Consider the following 17,398-nt stretch of genomic DNA (forward strand, 5'->3'; position numbering starts at 1 on the left):
GCAAGAAAGCGATTTGGTAGGTTTCACAAAATTAGAACTACTTCTTAAAATACAGGTGAATAGTCCTACCAAGACAATGACATTTTTCAATGTGAACCTCTGTGGTTAATGATATACTTGGCAGCATTTGGGTCAGTTTGAACATGAACATTTCCTTTGGCTTGTGACAGGCTGTCGTTTCTCTTTATTCAGTTGCACCCTGTTAGGAGGCTGTCGTGGCAGTTCTGGTTGGGTGACTGTGCTTTTGTTGATGGAGGAAATGGCCACCTTGTCCTCCACACCCTGACAAGCTAAAGTCAAGCTCTGAACAACCATTGAGAGAGGGGAAAAACAAAGGAGCAAAGGTAAAAACTGGGAGATGGGATAAAGCGGCAGGGGGTGACTAAGACTTTTTACAGATCTGTCTGATTCAATCCAGCAATGTGGCTCTCTTAAAGACCACCTACACTGTTTCCTGGCTTCACTTCGACGGTCACCCTTACCTTAATATGACACAAACTGTGATCATCTCACAGCAATTTGGAAACCTGATGTAACAACGCTGTGCATACCTTTTATAAGATTAAACAAAGCAGAAAGCTATTTGTAGCCAGAGGAGATCTTAGAAGCTTATCACAGTGCGAGACACTTGGCTAAACTGTGCGATACGGAAGCTGAAAAGACAAGCACAACCACAAAACCCTGATGGTCACATTAACTTTGGAGGTTGCTCCTTTGGGGCAACTATTATAATAATAGCTATGGAGGACTGCAGAGTTGTGTATCAGTTCACAGAAATAAAGTGAGTGCTGATCTTGAACGCTTGAACAAATTTCAATACCAATATAAGACACAATTACCTTTCAAATAAAGCATTTCTCTGCTGTTTGAATAAAGTGCTAAAGGAAAAAGTAGGCTGCCAAGTAGGACTTTTTTTAATGCTACACTGAATTAGCATTTGTTATAGAATTTGTTGGACATAACTGCATGAAAAGCACAGCGTATGGCTGGTTTTAAGCCAGTTCGTAGGTGAGTAGATGATACAACTACCTGTTCCATGCACGTCAAGAGGTGTGAGCTGATCACAAGTTAATGTAAAATGTTATTATTTGAATGCCTACACATCCAGTCCCAGCGTGTATCGGCAAAAGTCATTGGAATACCCTTGACAGGTTGGCAGTTTGTTGCAGGGCTACAGGGCAACACGTATGACAATGTATGACATGCTTCAATTCCCTGCGCCCATTATTCTGTATGTAAGCCCATACAGAGGTCAGGCCTTGATGTGTATGGGTTGATGCCCGTCAACATGTCAGGATAATGATTTCCCAGCATCCTTTGACTGCTTCTCCTGCCTATATAACACCGGCGTCAAATGATGCACAGCTGGTGCGCGCTGCACTGAACACACATAGAAGACAAACACATTCACACTTATGGCCAGAAGCTTCCAGCCGACCTGAGCTGTATGTCTTCTGGCTGTGGGAGGAAACGAGAAAGCTGGTGGAGAAGATGCAAACTGGTTTTGATAAGGTTGAGTGATTCCAAGCTGTCCCGTGCACACACAGAGCAAAGCGTCTGGTATAGACATCTGAGATCTAATGCTCAGATAAACTCCTAAGACGTTCTCACGCATGAGGCACCGGTGCTGTATTTGCATTTTCTCCATCCGTGTCTTACGCATTATGTGTGGATGAGAACTGAAAGCCAGCATTGGTCCTCTTGAAATTTTAATGGGATGAGAACAGGGAATGAGGAGTGGGATGCATGGTCCCTCTCAAGCCCTCCACCTGCACGCATTGCCTGCTCCTCCATCTCATTCCTTTTCTCAAATTCTTGAACTACTCTTCCTCGCAAGCTTCTTCTTCTGCTTCTTCCAATTTGTGCCACTGCTTGACTTTAACTTCCAAATGTCTCCAATGACTTTGCAGCTCCTCCTTCCCATCCTGACATCTCTTCAGATGCAGTCCTTCTCCGCTCCTCTCTCTTGCCGTGTCCCGAGGTCGTTGCGTTGGACGGCGGCGCTTACTAAATGTCAGAGGCGGTCAAGCGCCTCCGCAAGAACACAACGCGCCCTAAAAGCCGCTGCCGGCCACCTGTCCATCACATCACCGCCGTCTCAGATCATTGGCTCTGACGTTTAACCCATTCGCCACTTTTCACGGTGGCAGATCACTGGCCAATGATATGATTGGCTCTGATGGGTAATCGCTGCGTGTGTGATTGAAGGAGACAGTGGACACCAACTTCCTTGAGGTGAGGTGATTCTGCACAACACTCATCTTGTATCTCAGAACTTGCAAGTGATGAAAATTGATTTTGGAAGGATGATTTTATGACTTTATATCTATACTGTAAATCATACCAACAGGACTTTGTCAAAGCATACTTAGCTTGATTCAGTTTCTTTCATTCGACTATTATTTTTTGCCATTTCAATGCGTCACAATAAACATTTTGCAACCTTTGATTATTTATTTCTTCATTGCAAAATTATGTTATCCTCATGTAATACTGAGTTTTCGGACTGAAAAGCATTAACCTCAATATCCTCACATCATACGCGCCCGCTAGTTTGTCTTCTGAATGAAATTAGCCGATACCTGAACTAATCCAATGCTTTTTTACTTTGCCAAGTTCTAGGATATTGAATTGTCCTTGATGCAGCATCAAGGAGAGTCTTGAAAATATTCCCTGCTGCTAACTGCGTAACCACATATAGCAACTTTTTAATTCATAGTGGAAAGTAGAGGAGTGACAGGAAATTCAGGGCTACAGAGAGTAGGAGGAGGAGGTGTGTTATTTATCTCAAGTACATTTCAGCTATCTGCTAGTTGATGTTCATAGCCCTCTAAAATTAATGGAATCACCTGACTGCCCTGAAAGCCATCTAAAAAGTTATGGTAAGCTTTAAAACTGGCACAGATAACAGACTGAAAATGCAAATTCACTACTCTGCTTCCTAACGGACCTCATATCTGAGGATTTCAGCCTCATCATGCGGTAGGCTTTGTATTTGTATGTCCCATAATGATCATCAGATGCATCTGAATCTCTGAAGTTTTAATTTCACACACCATCTCAAGCGGGTGCATTTGTGTACATGTACAAGTGTGCGCGGCTGTGTGTATTAATTGCCTGTGTGTTAATGTTCTGTTTGTGTGTGTGTGTGTGTAATAACCTGCCAGTGTAAACCTTCAGGTGTTTGGGTAGGTTCACACCTGTGCCCCAGTGATGGAAAAGCCTCAAAGGCAGAGTAAGTGACCCAAATAATGAGTGTTCAGTTAGAGACCAACAGAGAGAAACAGAGAGAGAGAGAGAGAGCGCATCACCCTCTCCGTCACCTCCTTTGCCCTGTGCACAGTTTTGCAAGCGCGCCGAGCCGTTTGCCAAATGAAACGCCGTCTGTTTGCATACAGTGTGACAGTCAGTGAAAACCGACAGACCACACAGGCAGCAAACTGTGACACTGCCCCTGCTCGGAAGGACACAGTTCATGTCGCACCAGAGCAAGTGTGAGGGCCCAACTGACAAGAGAGAGGAGCAAACAGAGAGAAAAAGAGGAGGAGGAGGAGGAGAGTGGTGGCAGGACGGACACATCGACTTGGCAGACGTCATGTGTGCACCTCTTACCTCTCTCTGTTGAACTTGAGGGAGTGGAGGATGGCTGGTCTCTTCTGCCTCAGGTTCCACAGGTGAACGCTGTCGTCAGCCAGGGCACTCACCAGCGCTCCCTGTCAGAACAGAGGGCGCCGCGGACATGTGTGTTAAAACAGAAACGTCCACGAACAAATGTACAGGCTGCCTATTTCCTCTGTGAACATGACATGCGTGCGTCAGACTGCAGTCCCTGGAAACTTTGCATCAGGCAGCTTTCTCCCAGGTAACAATGATGATTCATAAGATGTATATATGAGTGTGTGTGTGTGTGTGTGCATGTAGGAGGCATTAAAAGTCGTCTCAATCTCCCTGTGGGTTTGTTTGAGCTGCTGAGTCACAGTCACAAAGACGCACACACAACTAAGCATGAAATACCACAATTCTCATAAATGTGACGTAAATCAAACTCACGCTTTTTCCATACGAATCAGAAAGTGCTGTAGGTATTCAGAACTCATAGCATGTTTCCAGCCAACACTACCACACAAAATGCTACAGGACTGTCCCTGTGGCCTTTAGGTTTACTGCCTGCGGTGGCTTAACATGACGTAGACAGAACTGCCTATTTTAGCTGAGCGATTGCCCAGTCAGGGTTGGGCGAGTTGTGGACTGATTCACATCTATGATTTTCTCCAATTTTCCGAAAGGACAAATGCAAAAGTTACGCAACGTAGATCCTGTACAACGTGCTTTCAAAGAGGTTGATAGGCTGTCTAAAAAAAACCCAAACACTTTCAACGCTGCTGCTGTTCAGCGATGAAATCAACAACACCCTTGAGCACCGTCAAAAACTGTGAAAGAACCAAGAAATCTCAAACATTGTAAGTGAATATAGAAAATTAATTCAAATGAATTTTACTTGTTGAAAGTTTTAGCATTCGGTACCCCTTTTTTAATTATTTTTTTTAATTAAGTGAATATAATTTAGAGGGATCTATTGGCAGAAATGGAATGTAATATTCCTAATTATGTGCGTAATAACCTGATAATAAGCATTGTTTTCCATTATGTTAGAATGAGCTGTTTATATCTACAGAGGGAGCACAGTCCTCTTCCACTGAGGCCGCTATGTTGCACCGCCATGTTTCTACAGTAGCTCAGGATGGACAAACTAAACAATGGCTCTACAGAGGGCCTTTTGCACTTTTCACAGCCACAGGGGAGGGTGAGGTGGCAGATATTCAGCTGGATGCAATCTCCAACCTCACTGCAAGATGTCGCTAAATCCTACACACTGGATCTTCAATTAAAAAGTCCTCAAGGCGTCACTATCGCCAGCTGTTGATGCACCAGGTCACCCGCAGCATCCACATCAGTCGCCCGTAGGCCAGTTCTAAAAATAGCACTAATCACGAATTAGCTCTGTCTAAAATTTTATTTAATTGTGTTGCTATTCTTTTTGAAGTACATTTACAGTGATAAATGTAATACATAAAACGTAAAAAAAATGTATATCATAAAAAAAGTTTAATATACGAATTCTGACGTAGTATGGGTCGGAGGTCAGTCTAGTGCGCATGACAAACCAGCTTTGCTGAGATGAGCTCGTGAGCGCTGCAAAGATTTTTCTACCCACAAAAACATGGCAGAAAAAAGGAAGAAAACTCACACAGTGAATGGGAGGAAGAGTTCTTTTTTACTAACGTGAAAGAAAACTGCGTGTGTCTCATTAGACTCGACTGTGGCGGCGGCTAAGCGGCACAACGTGGAGAGACACTTCAGTACATGTCACAAAAGCTAATAATAATATAAAATTAAAGGTACACTGTAACTTTGTTATTTCAGAAGTGTATTATCAAAGTGGTAGCCCTTTGCATTACTCAGTGCCCTTGAAGTAGCTCTTAGTTTCAAAAAGGTTGGTGACCCCTGCTTTAAACAGTTTAAAATGCTCAATGCTTTGAAGACAACATGAGCAATAAAAAAAAGTGCTGAAGATTGTTACCCAGTGCTAGTTGTTTCACAGGAATTTGGTCACATGAGTGATTCTACTGCCGGTACAGAAGCATAAAAAGAAGATAACATCTGGCTGTGAAAAAATATGGAAGAAGTAGAGGGAGATTAGCAGATAGGAGCAGTGAGTTACTCCCACACTACCAACGTGATCATCCATACACCCTTCCCTACAACAGCACACAGCAGGAACTACTTTTTGAACGTTTTAAGGCGTGAAATGCGATTACCAGGGATGAGCATTCATGAATCAGCCCCTAAGTCTTATTAAATGACATACAGCAGAGTGGACTTTTTTATAGACTAAAGTAGAACATTAGGGTGAGATAGGAATATGTGTTTTCCAATAACACTATTACCCAACCAGTTACCTGTCTTCAGCTTTGTAAGACAGCAATGGTCTTACTGGTGAGTGCAGATGCCTCACAGGAGTAATAGAGCAGCGTGCTGACTCGTGTTTTTTGGACCTACCTCATTGATGAGAAACTGTAGCTGGATGACGGCCGCTCCGCTCTCGTGCTGACAGTAACACTCCACACCTGGACGACCAAACCTAAAAGGTTATCAGTTAAGGAACGTACAGTGCCGGCATGAGGTTTTTTTGTTTGTTTGTGCAGGCAGCACAGTTTGCATTGCACCGTATATGCATGAGGCGCCTTTTTTTTCCCCCTCAAAGCTACTGCAGCCCATGACAAGTGTCTCAGCATTTGAAGGTCATTTGCTCCTCGCTGCACCTGATTCAAAGGTCCTGACATCTGCTAAATGGCTACCTGCAAGGAAGGGGAAAATGGAATATCCACAGTGACATTTTTATGGTCTACCGACAGAGCTTGAACATATTCATCACCTACAACAAGGAAAGATCCTTGCGTTGTAGGGCTTTCTGACTCCACACTTGCCTGTGAAACGCATTCTTTTTAAAAAACAACGTAACTGTCCAAATCCTTAGTATGTGTCCACAATCATACACCATAGTTTTTCCAGGGGGCACTACACCAGTATGCAATTCAGGCATTCACAACGACTTGGAAATACTGAACCAAAGATGATTAGTGTTACAGAAGCAGTAGTATGGAATATGCAAGGAATAGAGAGATAGAGGGGGCCATCGGCAGTGCTGCAGCAAAGGAAGAAAACTGTAACAGGACTGAGGGGGAGAAAATGGAAGGGGGGGATTCAGATATTTAAATATACAGAAACTGAATCAGCAGAGAAGAGGTGGACATTATGTGAGCAGATGAGAAAATAATAGCGGGGAGGGAGAGAGAGCGAGGATACGGTTAAACAGAGATCGACAACGGCGATAAAAGATGCAGAGGAGAGAGAAAACAGGCAGAGAGGGGCTGAAGGATGGAAGCTGGGAGAAAGAAGAGAGAAAGAGGGGAAGGAGAAGGGACTGACAGAGAATAATAAGCTTCTCTTCCTGGGGAGAGTGAATGGGTGAGCTTACTGATTATATCCATTCATTCTTTCCATGACTCTCAGGGCTAAGGTGGGGGTGGCAATTTTTCATACAGGGGGCACATAGAGGTGTAACACCCTGGGGACGACACTATTGCTCATCATTAATGTGTGTGTGAGTGTGTGTTTGTGTGTTTGTGTTTGTGTGTGTGTGTCAGGGAGGGGGGGTGGTGACCAACGACTGTAAATTGCCCGCAGTGGTGTACAACTAAAACAAGATTTGAACCAGGCAGTGACTTGTGAATGCAGGCTAATTAAACATTATAAGAGGACTTATCATGCAGCTGCATAGAAAACAGAGAAAGCACAGAGAATAACGGAGAAAGACTGAGGGGAAGCGGACGAAGCAGCATCACATGCTGGCAATGACGGAGGCAGCGAGAGCAGAACAAGCAGAGCCCACCAAAGACTTTAATTCAAACACCAATAATCAAGTCCTCCTCTCCCACGGTGCAAGGTGCGCCTTCAGTGCCCAGACAGGCACCAGTGTAATTTATTAGGGTGTAATGCATGTAATCATTCCTGAGGTGTGTTGTGACCATCCCAATGAAAAAAGCCACAGCATCAACACACGGCCAAAAGCCTCCTTCCCCTCCTGAGCAGAAGGAAACAAACAAACCTATCATGTGTGTATTTTCATCTCCTCTCCTTCACAGTTCAAATAATTTGGTCCATCATGTTAATCTACAGTCGGTGGCTCCTATTTTGTTTATAGTTATAATTGACAACAAGGTCCTGTGTGAAAGCATGGTCAGGGTTGTGCTTAATATAACTATAATCAGTATTTTTATATTAACAATGGTTCATATCACCAAAGGGGCTGAAAGGGCCTCTAATAACCCACTGGAGTCCAAAACAGAGCAAAAAGAGACTAAACATTCAATGTAGATTTGTGAGATGAAGGTTAACAATCTTGAATTCACATTTGTTATTATCTATTGAGTGCTGTAAATCACTCAGGTTGCTCTAGATGATATATGGAGGCCCTGGATCTCATGGTCCTCAATCCAACCAGATCTATGAGAGAGGGCTGACCATCAGTCTTAAATCCCAGCAGAGCACATGCTAGGACCCGTCAACCAGATTGAGGTGTGATATAGTAGCCTCTGCGCTGCCTGGAAAGCCGTCCCTCAACTCTTCATGTGGATTAAGCTTTGCCCTCCCCGTCCTAGACAGGCAATTAAAGCACTATAGCCCTGAAACAGTGGTGCTCTGACCAGGTGAAATCTACCAGCTCCACCCTGTATGACATTTGAGTCAGCCAACGCCATCTTGATGGCTCACAGGCTTGAAACTCTGAGGATCTCTGTCCTCCAAAGCAAAACCTGCACTTTGGTCATTTCAGGTGGCGGCAAATCAGCCCAGACTCCCTTAAAAAAATCAAAGTTTTGTGAGTTGTTCAGTTAGGGGAAACTTTCTAAACTCTGTGAAGTGCTGTTCAAGACAAGTTCTGAATTATTTGTCCCCACTTGTAAATTCAGCAAAAGTAATACATTAAGTCATTCCTTCCATTAACAACATCGTGTCAGTTGGTTTGTTGCAGTGTAGGCTTCTCTGTGATTAGATAAATTCAATGTCTTGCTAACAGCAGATCAGCTGCACAGATGAGTGCGACGCACACTCATTTCTAACTGTATATCATTCATTTCCCACCCATATTGCATCATCAGTTCTATTGAATAACGCATCTTTTGGGGCTTTCATGACACAGAAAAGACGTAATTAGTCAGTAGTTAGAGGTGTCTCTTTCAACCTTCCTAAAAATATACTGCATTGAACAACATTCAACGTTTAGAGCTTGATACATGTCAGGAAATTGAAAAAATACAAAGTAGTCTGACAGTAAGAGAGAGGCAAAAAAGCTCATCAGCACACACCAGATCACTGTCACAGCCAGTGGATGAGGACAGAGGACCCCGATGCTCTCTCCACTTGACCTAGTATGGCCGCGATCCTCGAGGACACTGCTGCTGGCCAAACTGTCACAGACTTGGAGAGGGACGCTGACGTCCATGTAGGTCAAAATGTGCAAGTAAGGGAGAGCAAGCTTAGATCAGCTCATGTAATGAGCATCATAATGCAAGGTAAGCCCAAAAGCTTCAATTATGTTGTTTTTAATTGTTTCCCAGCTCAGAGGGGGAAAAGTGATGAGAGAGGAAGTGCCGCCTGCACCGCTGCTGTTTGCCAAAACATAAGAAGTAGTCTGCCACCTTGAAGTGTCAATTGAATTACTGCTTGCACATGAAAGTAATCACTGGAACTGACTGTCAGTAACTTAATGAATGGTCCCTAAATTGTGGAAATAGTGAATTAATTTAAGAAATAAAAATGCAGCACTGTTTGCACAGTGTGTTTCACCTCTGCACAGAAAGCTGTTGAGCATCGTTTGTTGTGTGACCTTCATACATGTGACTGTACCTGCGTGGTGTTAGTCAGCGTGGTTTGGGCCCGGCGGCAGCACAGTCCATCTAACTCAAAATGAATTAATTGAAAACTCTTTCCTAATGTTGCCCGGCAACCAAATCTTCCAGGGCCTCAGAACGAGAGAGGGAAGGATTTAAGGTTGTGCTTTTTAAACTGCTCACATTGCCTTCTCTCTGAAGAGAGGCAGCCATCCCACAAGCATATTATCAAGAAGGCCACATACACACTGACACAGACGTGACCATACAAACACCCTGCGAAAGAAATTCAATCCATCAAAGAGGGAAAAAATGGCTTTTGTTCATGTTTCAAGTGAATGTTGCCATAATAATTATCATAATAATGCAGCAGGCCACAACAAGTCATTGAATCCAATGGGAGAAGACTTAGCTTGGATGCTTTAAGAGGTGTACAAAGACTGTGGCCATGGGCTGAATTTCACAAGTTCCTTAGCTGAAGTAAAGCCCTGCTTTGTATTTTTCTCTTTACATTTACATGCCTCGAATTGAGACACTTTCACTACCAGAATAGTTTACACAACTTACTTACTTATTTTTATGGACATTTTCAGTTCGTGCATAAAACAACCTCACCGAAAATGAAGAAAATTCAAGAAAAAAGCAGCTGAAATATTGCAAAAGAATACCCGAGCTTTGAGGTGGAAAAGTTGGTGCATCAGTAAAAAGAACATGCAACACCGTGCAACAGAGAGATTTAGCAAAGAAATCTTTACATTTATGAAGCATGTGACTTAAACATCACACAAGCTTCCACTGGAGAGGAAATTAATTACATCATCACATTGCGGCCTCTTCCTCTTTGGTTTAAAGCTGTGGTTGGTTTTTATTTTTGATATCATTGGGAAAAAATTCCATAATAACCTTTCAACATATTGTAATCCAAGTGGTCTGGGAGAAAACTAGATTTCTGCGCATCCTCTTGGCTCTGTTTTTCATGCTTTAGAAAATCCAATCACAGGTCATTTCAGAGGAAGGGCTTTCCTTCTGGCTGCTCTATAAATACAGATGCACATGTAAGTTCCTTCAGATGGTGAAGGCCTAGACTCACATAGCCATCATCGGAGGAAAATCCTGCAGAAAACATGCAATAAATTTCCAATACCATTGCCCACAACAGCGTGCAGTACAAAACACGTGTGTGAACACATCCTGGTCCACATGGAGCTTCGCGCTTCTTATGTTTGATGCCATGCTGCTAATTACCAACGAGTGGCAAACAGCGGGAAATAACTCTTGAGCGCGGACAGTGGTCTGTGTGTGTTTGCATGTGGCGTACTAGCCTCTCATCTCATTGTTAGAAGCCGCTGCCTTTGCCTCTGAAGCCTGGGGCTCTCTGCCCCGTGGCCACAAAGTGCTGGAGGGGGCGTCTTTAAGAAGACGAGTCACGGCGGAAGGGGCCGGGGTGTTGCCGAGGCATGCCGTGAAGAGCGGGCCCTGTGAGGGATGGGATTTGGCAGGGCAACCGACTCCTTCTGCAAGCGTTCGAACAAGCTTAGTGGGAAGGGGCTCAACAGATCTGAGGCAGCAGAGAGAGAGATTTTTGCTTAGTGCAGCTTTAATGGCACCCATTTTTTTATTTCCTCAATGCAGCCATCTCCTAATATTCACATAATAATAGAAATATAAGAGACAATTTTCTGGAAATTTAGTTAAAATTTGCATTACATTTGAATGGAAACTTGACTCTTCTTTTATCTTTAACAAATAATATATCAAACATTCAATGCAGAGGCTTTGCAGCCCATACTGTATGTTGAACTATTCATGACAACAAATGTCTCTTGAAAGTTTCATTTATTTGTGGACAAATTTCACCTAAAGGTTTCTCTCAGATGAGAAGTGGCCAGAAGGAAGGTTCATCTCAGCCGTTAACGATGGAGTCAGACTGACTATCCAAGTTAATGTATAGGAAAGGTTTACCGTAATTTAAAAATAATGGCAGTCATTTGTAAATCTGAGCTAATTATCTAATAATTGTTTCAAAATGGTTCATTAAGTTAGTTTATGATAAAGCAGAAAATGATCATTTGCCAATGAGGAGTTCATCATTAACACATGACTCAAAAACAGTAAAACACTATTATATAGCGTGACCAGAGAAAGGACTGCTCCATCTGAAAAGCAACACTCTGTCTGTGTTATTTATTTGAATGCCCTTTCTGCTGCTCTCAATATGTGACGGTAATTCAATCTTTACCCGGTGCATGAAAGCTTTTACATTTGTTTTTGGAAACCTCCGCCGGTGGGCAGCTGTTTACCGCTGTTGTGTCCAAATGTGCTTCCTATAAAATACATGTTTCCTCTGGGGCTGCGTCTTTGCCTCGATTTCACGCCAGGGTGGGAAATAATATAACTTCAATTTCTGTGGGTTGCTTTCATATCGTTGGCTTTTGACATGGTATAACAACACTGACAAAATATTTCACGGGATTCAAGAAGGAAAGACGGGCAGAAGACTCAGGGGGACCATAATAAACACAATCATAGGTTTCTATGAGTCTTGAACAAAATGGGAGGTGCATTAGCCTGCATGTCATGAACTGAATATTTCCTACTATCTCGAAAGGGGAAGACATGTTGACACACCTCTAAAAATCCTCATGTGCAGAAGAGGTGATGCATTTTTTTTTTTTTTTTGTTATACTGTTGCAGAGCCACTCGTGTTTGCTTGGAAGAAAAAAACAGATGGCACACTCCTAGCCCCACTGTGACTGACAAGCAATATCGAACTGCAGAACAAAAATGCTCCATCCAAGTCTGCCAGCAAAATAAAATAAACCTAAAAAAAAATCTATACATGACCTTTCCTGAACCTTCAGACACGCCTCGCTTTACAGCAAAAGTTCCTCGACATCTCAGCTGCCATAGTCACATTTTTTCCAGCGTTTTAACAAACATGACCCGGAGTTACTCCGCAGTGCCTCGGCTCAATCCACACGGGACAGGCTCAGTAGGAGATGTGTCACAGTTGCTGACAAGAGCGCTCCTCATCCCATTTTAACCAAGCGAGGCCCATCCCGCCACACCGCGCAGATTCTAAAAGTGGACAGACTGACCGCAGGCGGCGAGACAAGAAGATGGGAGAAGAGAGGAAGACAGGGAGCGAGAGCAGAAAGTGGGTCAGCTTCATGTCTTGTCAAGTCCGATGAAATCTTCCCAGGCTATTCTGGAAGTCAAAGTTGACGGATAATGCACTCTTCCGCTGCTCCTCCTATGTTTATTTTTTGTCAAAGCCACAGGCAGCTTTCCTCACAAATAAAGGTGAGTCACCGGGCATCTGGCAAAGCAAAGTTGTCACAGAGAGAATTGGCTGGGTACGGTGGGAAGCAGACTGCAGGTTTTATGAAACCGTGTTATCCAGGAATAGAGTTGATCTTGATAAGTGTAATTGAATAGAGATGAGCCTGCATTTCACATGAGACGAGGGCTGGCTTGCTGCTTGTCTGCTTACCTCAAACATGTCGTGCCTCTGTACATTTGTACGTCTGCGAGAGGAATAAATAGAAAAATGGAGGGGAGGATGAGAACAGAAAGCTCCAGGAGGGCGAGAACAAGGCAGAGGGTGGACAAAGAAGAGAGGCAGGGGCACGTTTTAACGTGAGCCAGAGCGATGGGCGGTAATGATAGACGAGATAAAGAAATGGGTATGGAGAAGAAGGAACAGTAAAACTGGGGAGATACCACAGAGGGAGAGAGAAGGAAAGAGGAAAAAAAGGGAGAGAGCGGTGATTAACGGAAGATAAAGGGGAGAAGGAAAAAAGGGAGAGGCACTGAGAGAAAGCACCAGAAAGAGCAAGCCTGGGAGCACTGAGTTGCTATGACGTTGGCCCTGAAGTGACGTCAAAGCTAGCCACTCATACATCACTGTGCCAGGGAGGGAGGCGGGACCATGGGGAACAAGCTGCACTGCACTGGACCTGGAGGCAGCAATGAGGCGATGGAAGTTGGGAGGCAGAAAACGGAAGGAACAGAAGGGAGGCAATGCAAAAATGGGGAGGGAGAAAAAGAAAAAGAAATGAGGAAGACCAAGACAGGGCGAAAGAATGCCTTCCCAGCAGTTAAGAAAGGAATAAGCCTGGACAACAATGCTGCAAAGAGCCCCCCCACCCCCACCCCCCACCTCACCCACAGCCACGAAGGTCCCGGCTCAGCTGCTTGTCCACACATTACTCAGCTCCCGTTTGGAGGCGATATCCTACAAATCATCCATAATGCTAATGCTGCAGCCCACCTTGACCTCAACCTGCCTGATTGCTCCCTTGTCACCCATCTCCCGCATTCCCTCCAGCTGCCTGCGGCTGTTTACATCAAATTTAAAGGCTGCTGAGGGAGCTGCATCTCCATTCCTTCAGGCCATGATCCGGCCCTGTTCTGTGGCCCGCATGCGGCTATTACCAGGCACTTAGGTCTGCCTTCCTTAAGTCAGCCTTTTGTCGCCTCACCCTGACTTGGCACATTTGATCATGTTTTTATTTATTTATTTATTTTTGCAGTGCCAAATTTAAAAGGGCAAATCATGATGCAAATGCCTTCAATGTCTCAGCTGAATAATAGGCTATTGTTTTGCCAATTATTATGTATTGCTTACAGGCTTTGCCACAAAGCGTACGTTTGGAAATGTCCCGCCTCAGGTCAACAATGCTCTGTGTTTTTTTCGTCTTTACAGCACCGTAGAGATGAAAGCATATCCTGCGTGTCCACCAGGGACCTCCCTTTACAATGCTGACATTGGTGCTTGGAAAAAAAAGAACATGCTTCGGACAGAGAGGGTCAGCACAGGGCAGTTTTTTTTTTTCGCTGAGCAGCACAACGGTCAGTGAGATTTGAAAACATCTCAACTTGAGCAAAAATGTGCTTTAAAACAGGTTTTCAGCTGTCGCTTAGCAACAGCAGGAACAATGACTAGCATCCTACCAAGGCGCTGGTGCACAAGCGCAAGCTTACAAAGCTCTACGGACGCTGATCTTCGCCCTCCGACTTCTAGAGATTTACACACAGCTCTAAAGGGACCCTAAGACTTCTTTGTGTTCATATGTTTCCCTTTCTCCTCCCTCTGCCAGAGCACTCAGCTAGCAACAAATACATCAATGACACAGAGCACGAGGAAGCCGTGAGCCTCACGCTGCCTCATGAATATCAGAGTCACACATGGGAAAAAAAAAAAAAAGACACACGAGCATTGCCATGCAATCATACTGAAACACAAGAAAATAACACAAACGCAATCCGGAGGCACCGTTACACACTGAGAAAAACCTAAAGATGAGCAAACTGGTGATTCATTTGTTTAACACAGTCCTTGTATAAATAATCTCCCTTGACACATTTGATTTATTATGCAGCCAAACAATTAAACTGCGATGGGGCCGCTGAGTATTTGTCGCTGCCTCAGCTTCCACACGCTCACCTTGGAAAGCACTGCAACACACACACACAACCGCACACACACACACACACACACACATCTATTACAGCCCCCGTGCCCGAGATTCATCTCGATGACATTCTTGACAATGGCCATTTGCTGAGGTGCGCGGTTCAACGTTGCAGTAATCCAAATTCACATGAAAAATGAGGTCCGTTCTGAGTTTGCAGGTAAGACGGCTGCAGAATGAGGACCACGCAGGCATGTTTTAGGTGCCTACAAAATCACACACTGCCAACAGACGCGTGTGTGATCTTAATGACAGCGCGCAGATAACTTTTAACCTGAATACTGATTTGTATTAAAGAAAAAAATGACACAGGCTAGCCCCCATCCTCTTGAGCTCTTATAATCTCCCTCACTGACCTGTGAAGATTACAGTGGAGCACAATGCTGAAACACAAAGGGCTCTGTAGCGGGTTGTACTAGAATCACAGCTCGATTAAGAAATATTGTCTATGAATTAGTCTGGGACGGAGCCAGCGCAGGCTCGTCGGGCACAGTGGTAATACACAGTAAAAACTGTAACCCCCCCATTGCTGTAGGGATAATGTGGACTGTTAGTTTCTGGAGCATGGCCAGTTCTGCCTAGTAGTAGGGTGTTAATAACCCAGGACATCATCTAATTTTAGCAGGACAAGTTAGCACTAGTTACTGTACGGCCACTGTGAGGCAAAATATCTGAAAAGGGATGAGACAGAGGGAGGGAGGGAGAAGGGGTAGAATAAAAGGGAGGAGAGAGGTTTGGAAATTCACTGGCTGTAGGGATCGAAGGCGGGAAAGGGGGAGGGTGGGTGTGAGGATGAGATAGAAGGGAAGCGGGAGGGAGTAAAGGGGTAAACTATGAGGGAACAAATGTTGAGTCAGCAGAACAGCTTGTGGCCAAACCCTCCAGCAGAAGCATGCATAGCAGAGGAGAGAAAATGAGAAATGTGAACGGGTAAAAAAAAGGGGAGGAAGAGGTGAAATAGAACGGGACAGGAGGAGGGATGAGAAAGAGAGTGCGACAGAAGAAAGAGGAAGCGAGTGAACTCACCAGAGAGGGAGAGATGCTGCATGAATAGACAACAGAGATATGAGAGTATTTGGTTAGTATTACAAATCTGGACGCCTCTCTACCCTGATCACCTTGGAGAGGGCAGACGTGTGATGTTTAGCTCTGCTGCTGCAACTGTCAAACCATTTAATAGTCTCATTTACATGAGTGTGGCAGGCAGCGGCTTAACAGAAATCATAAGTTCTGCCGTTGTGATAGCAATGCAAAGCCAGTTAAAGGATTATGCTCCAACAGGCGATGAAGCTACACACAACAGAGAGGCACAACAGTGTTTCTGCAAGTGTCAAGTGGATGCAATTTCTGCTAAAAAGATGACTTAGTGTTTTTGGGGCCTGTTGGGGTCTGAAAAAAAAGAATTAAGATTTCATGCATTTAGAAGTAGCAACGTATCTGTTCTTCAGAGGAAATAAGTCCAGCGGAGACAATCTAATACTAAATTGAAGTAAATTACCTGTTTGGATTTGGGTGAGTGCAATGCACAACGGGTTTGTGTGTGTTGTCTTCATTGTTCGGTGCATATCTCCCAGAGTGCACAAAATCAGCCGGGTACAAGCTGACTATGTATTAAACATGAGTCCCGGCCCGTGGATGAGTGCAAGGACATCGACTCCATCTGCCGCTAACACGGTAGCACTCTGAACCCCACTTGGCCAATTACAGCATGAACTGTGATCGAAGCAGAGACTCTCAGCTCGGTGTGCCCTTGGTGATCTACAACTTAACTTTTACGCTTCAGCAACGACACCCGGTGACTCTTACAGCTATGACCCACCAAGCGCCAAACGTCCACGGGCGCTGTTTTTTGGACTAAATCAGGTCAACCAGGCTTGTCCGTCATTTATCCAAAAAAAAAAAACGTTGTTTGGTCAGTCTGTTCTGGACCACATATAGCCTAAATCAGGCATCTCAAACCGGTTCCATAAAGGGCCGCGTGGCTGCAGGTTTTCATTCCAACCCAGGAGGAGCACATCAGGCCAACCAATCAACATCAAGGGATCACTTAGTTGTCAGCTGAAGACTGAGATCAGCTGATTAATTGATTCCAGCCTGGTGTGTTCCTCCTTGGTTGGAATGAAAACTTGCAGCCACGCGGCCCTTTATGGAACCGGTTTGAGATGCCTGGCCTAAATCCAGCCTAACATATAAATTACATGAAAGTAAAAGTAGTAGTTGTGACTGTGTGTCTGTATAGCATTTCTGTGTGAGTTAAATAAAAATGTTAACATTTTGAGCTGAATTTAGTCTACATTTTTTTTCTAGTACAGTAGTGCCTATGCACATGTGTACATATTTTTAAAACACTGTTTTTCTAACCTACTTCAGGTCATCTTAGTGTAAGTTATGCGTGTTTGGTGATATGTGAATCGCTGCTGCAGCACTGAAGTTTCCCTTAGGGGATCAATGAAGTACTCTATCTGTCTA

General features: G+C 44.1%; 1 protein-coding gene across 4 annotated transcripts in view; it reads right to left on the bottom strand.

Annotated features, from left to right (window-relative positions):
* Positions 1 to 17,398, bottom strand: part of stxbp5a (syntaxin binding protein 5a (tomosyn)) — an 84,119-nt gene that overhangs the window by 43,982 nt on the left and 22,739 nt on the right. For all 4 annotated transcript variants that reach the window (XM_041958634.1, XM_041958633.1, XM_041958635.1 and 1 more), the window contains exons 3-4: positions 6,061 to 6,142; positions 3,613 to 3,713 (exon numbers count right to left, since the gene is read on the bottom strand). In XM_041958634.1, the coding sequence (XP_041814568.1) occupies positions 3,613 to 3,713; positions 6,061 to 6,142 (183 nt within the window). The remainder of the gene's footprint in view (positions 1 to 3,612; positions 3,714 to 6,060; positions 6,143 to 17,398) is intronic.

Source organism: Chelmon rostratus, chromosome 18, assembly GCF_017976325.1.
Source record: "Chelmon rostratus isolate fCheRos1 chromosome 18, fCheRos1.pri, whole genome shotgun sequence".
In the NCBI taxonomy this organism is placed as follows: Eukaryota; Metazoa; Chordata; class Actinopteri; order Chaetodontiformes; family Chaetodontidae; genus Chelmon; species Chelmon rostratus.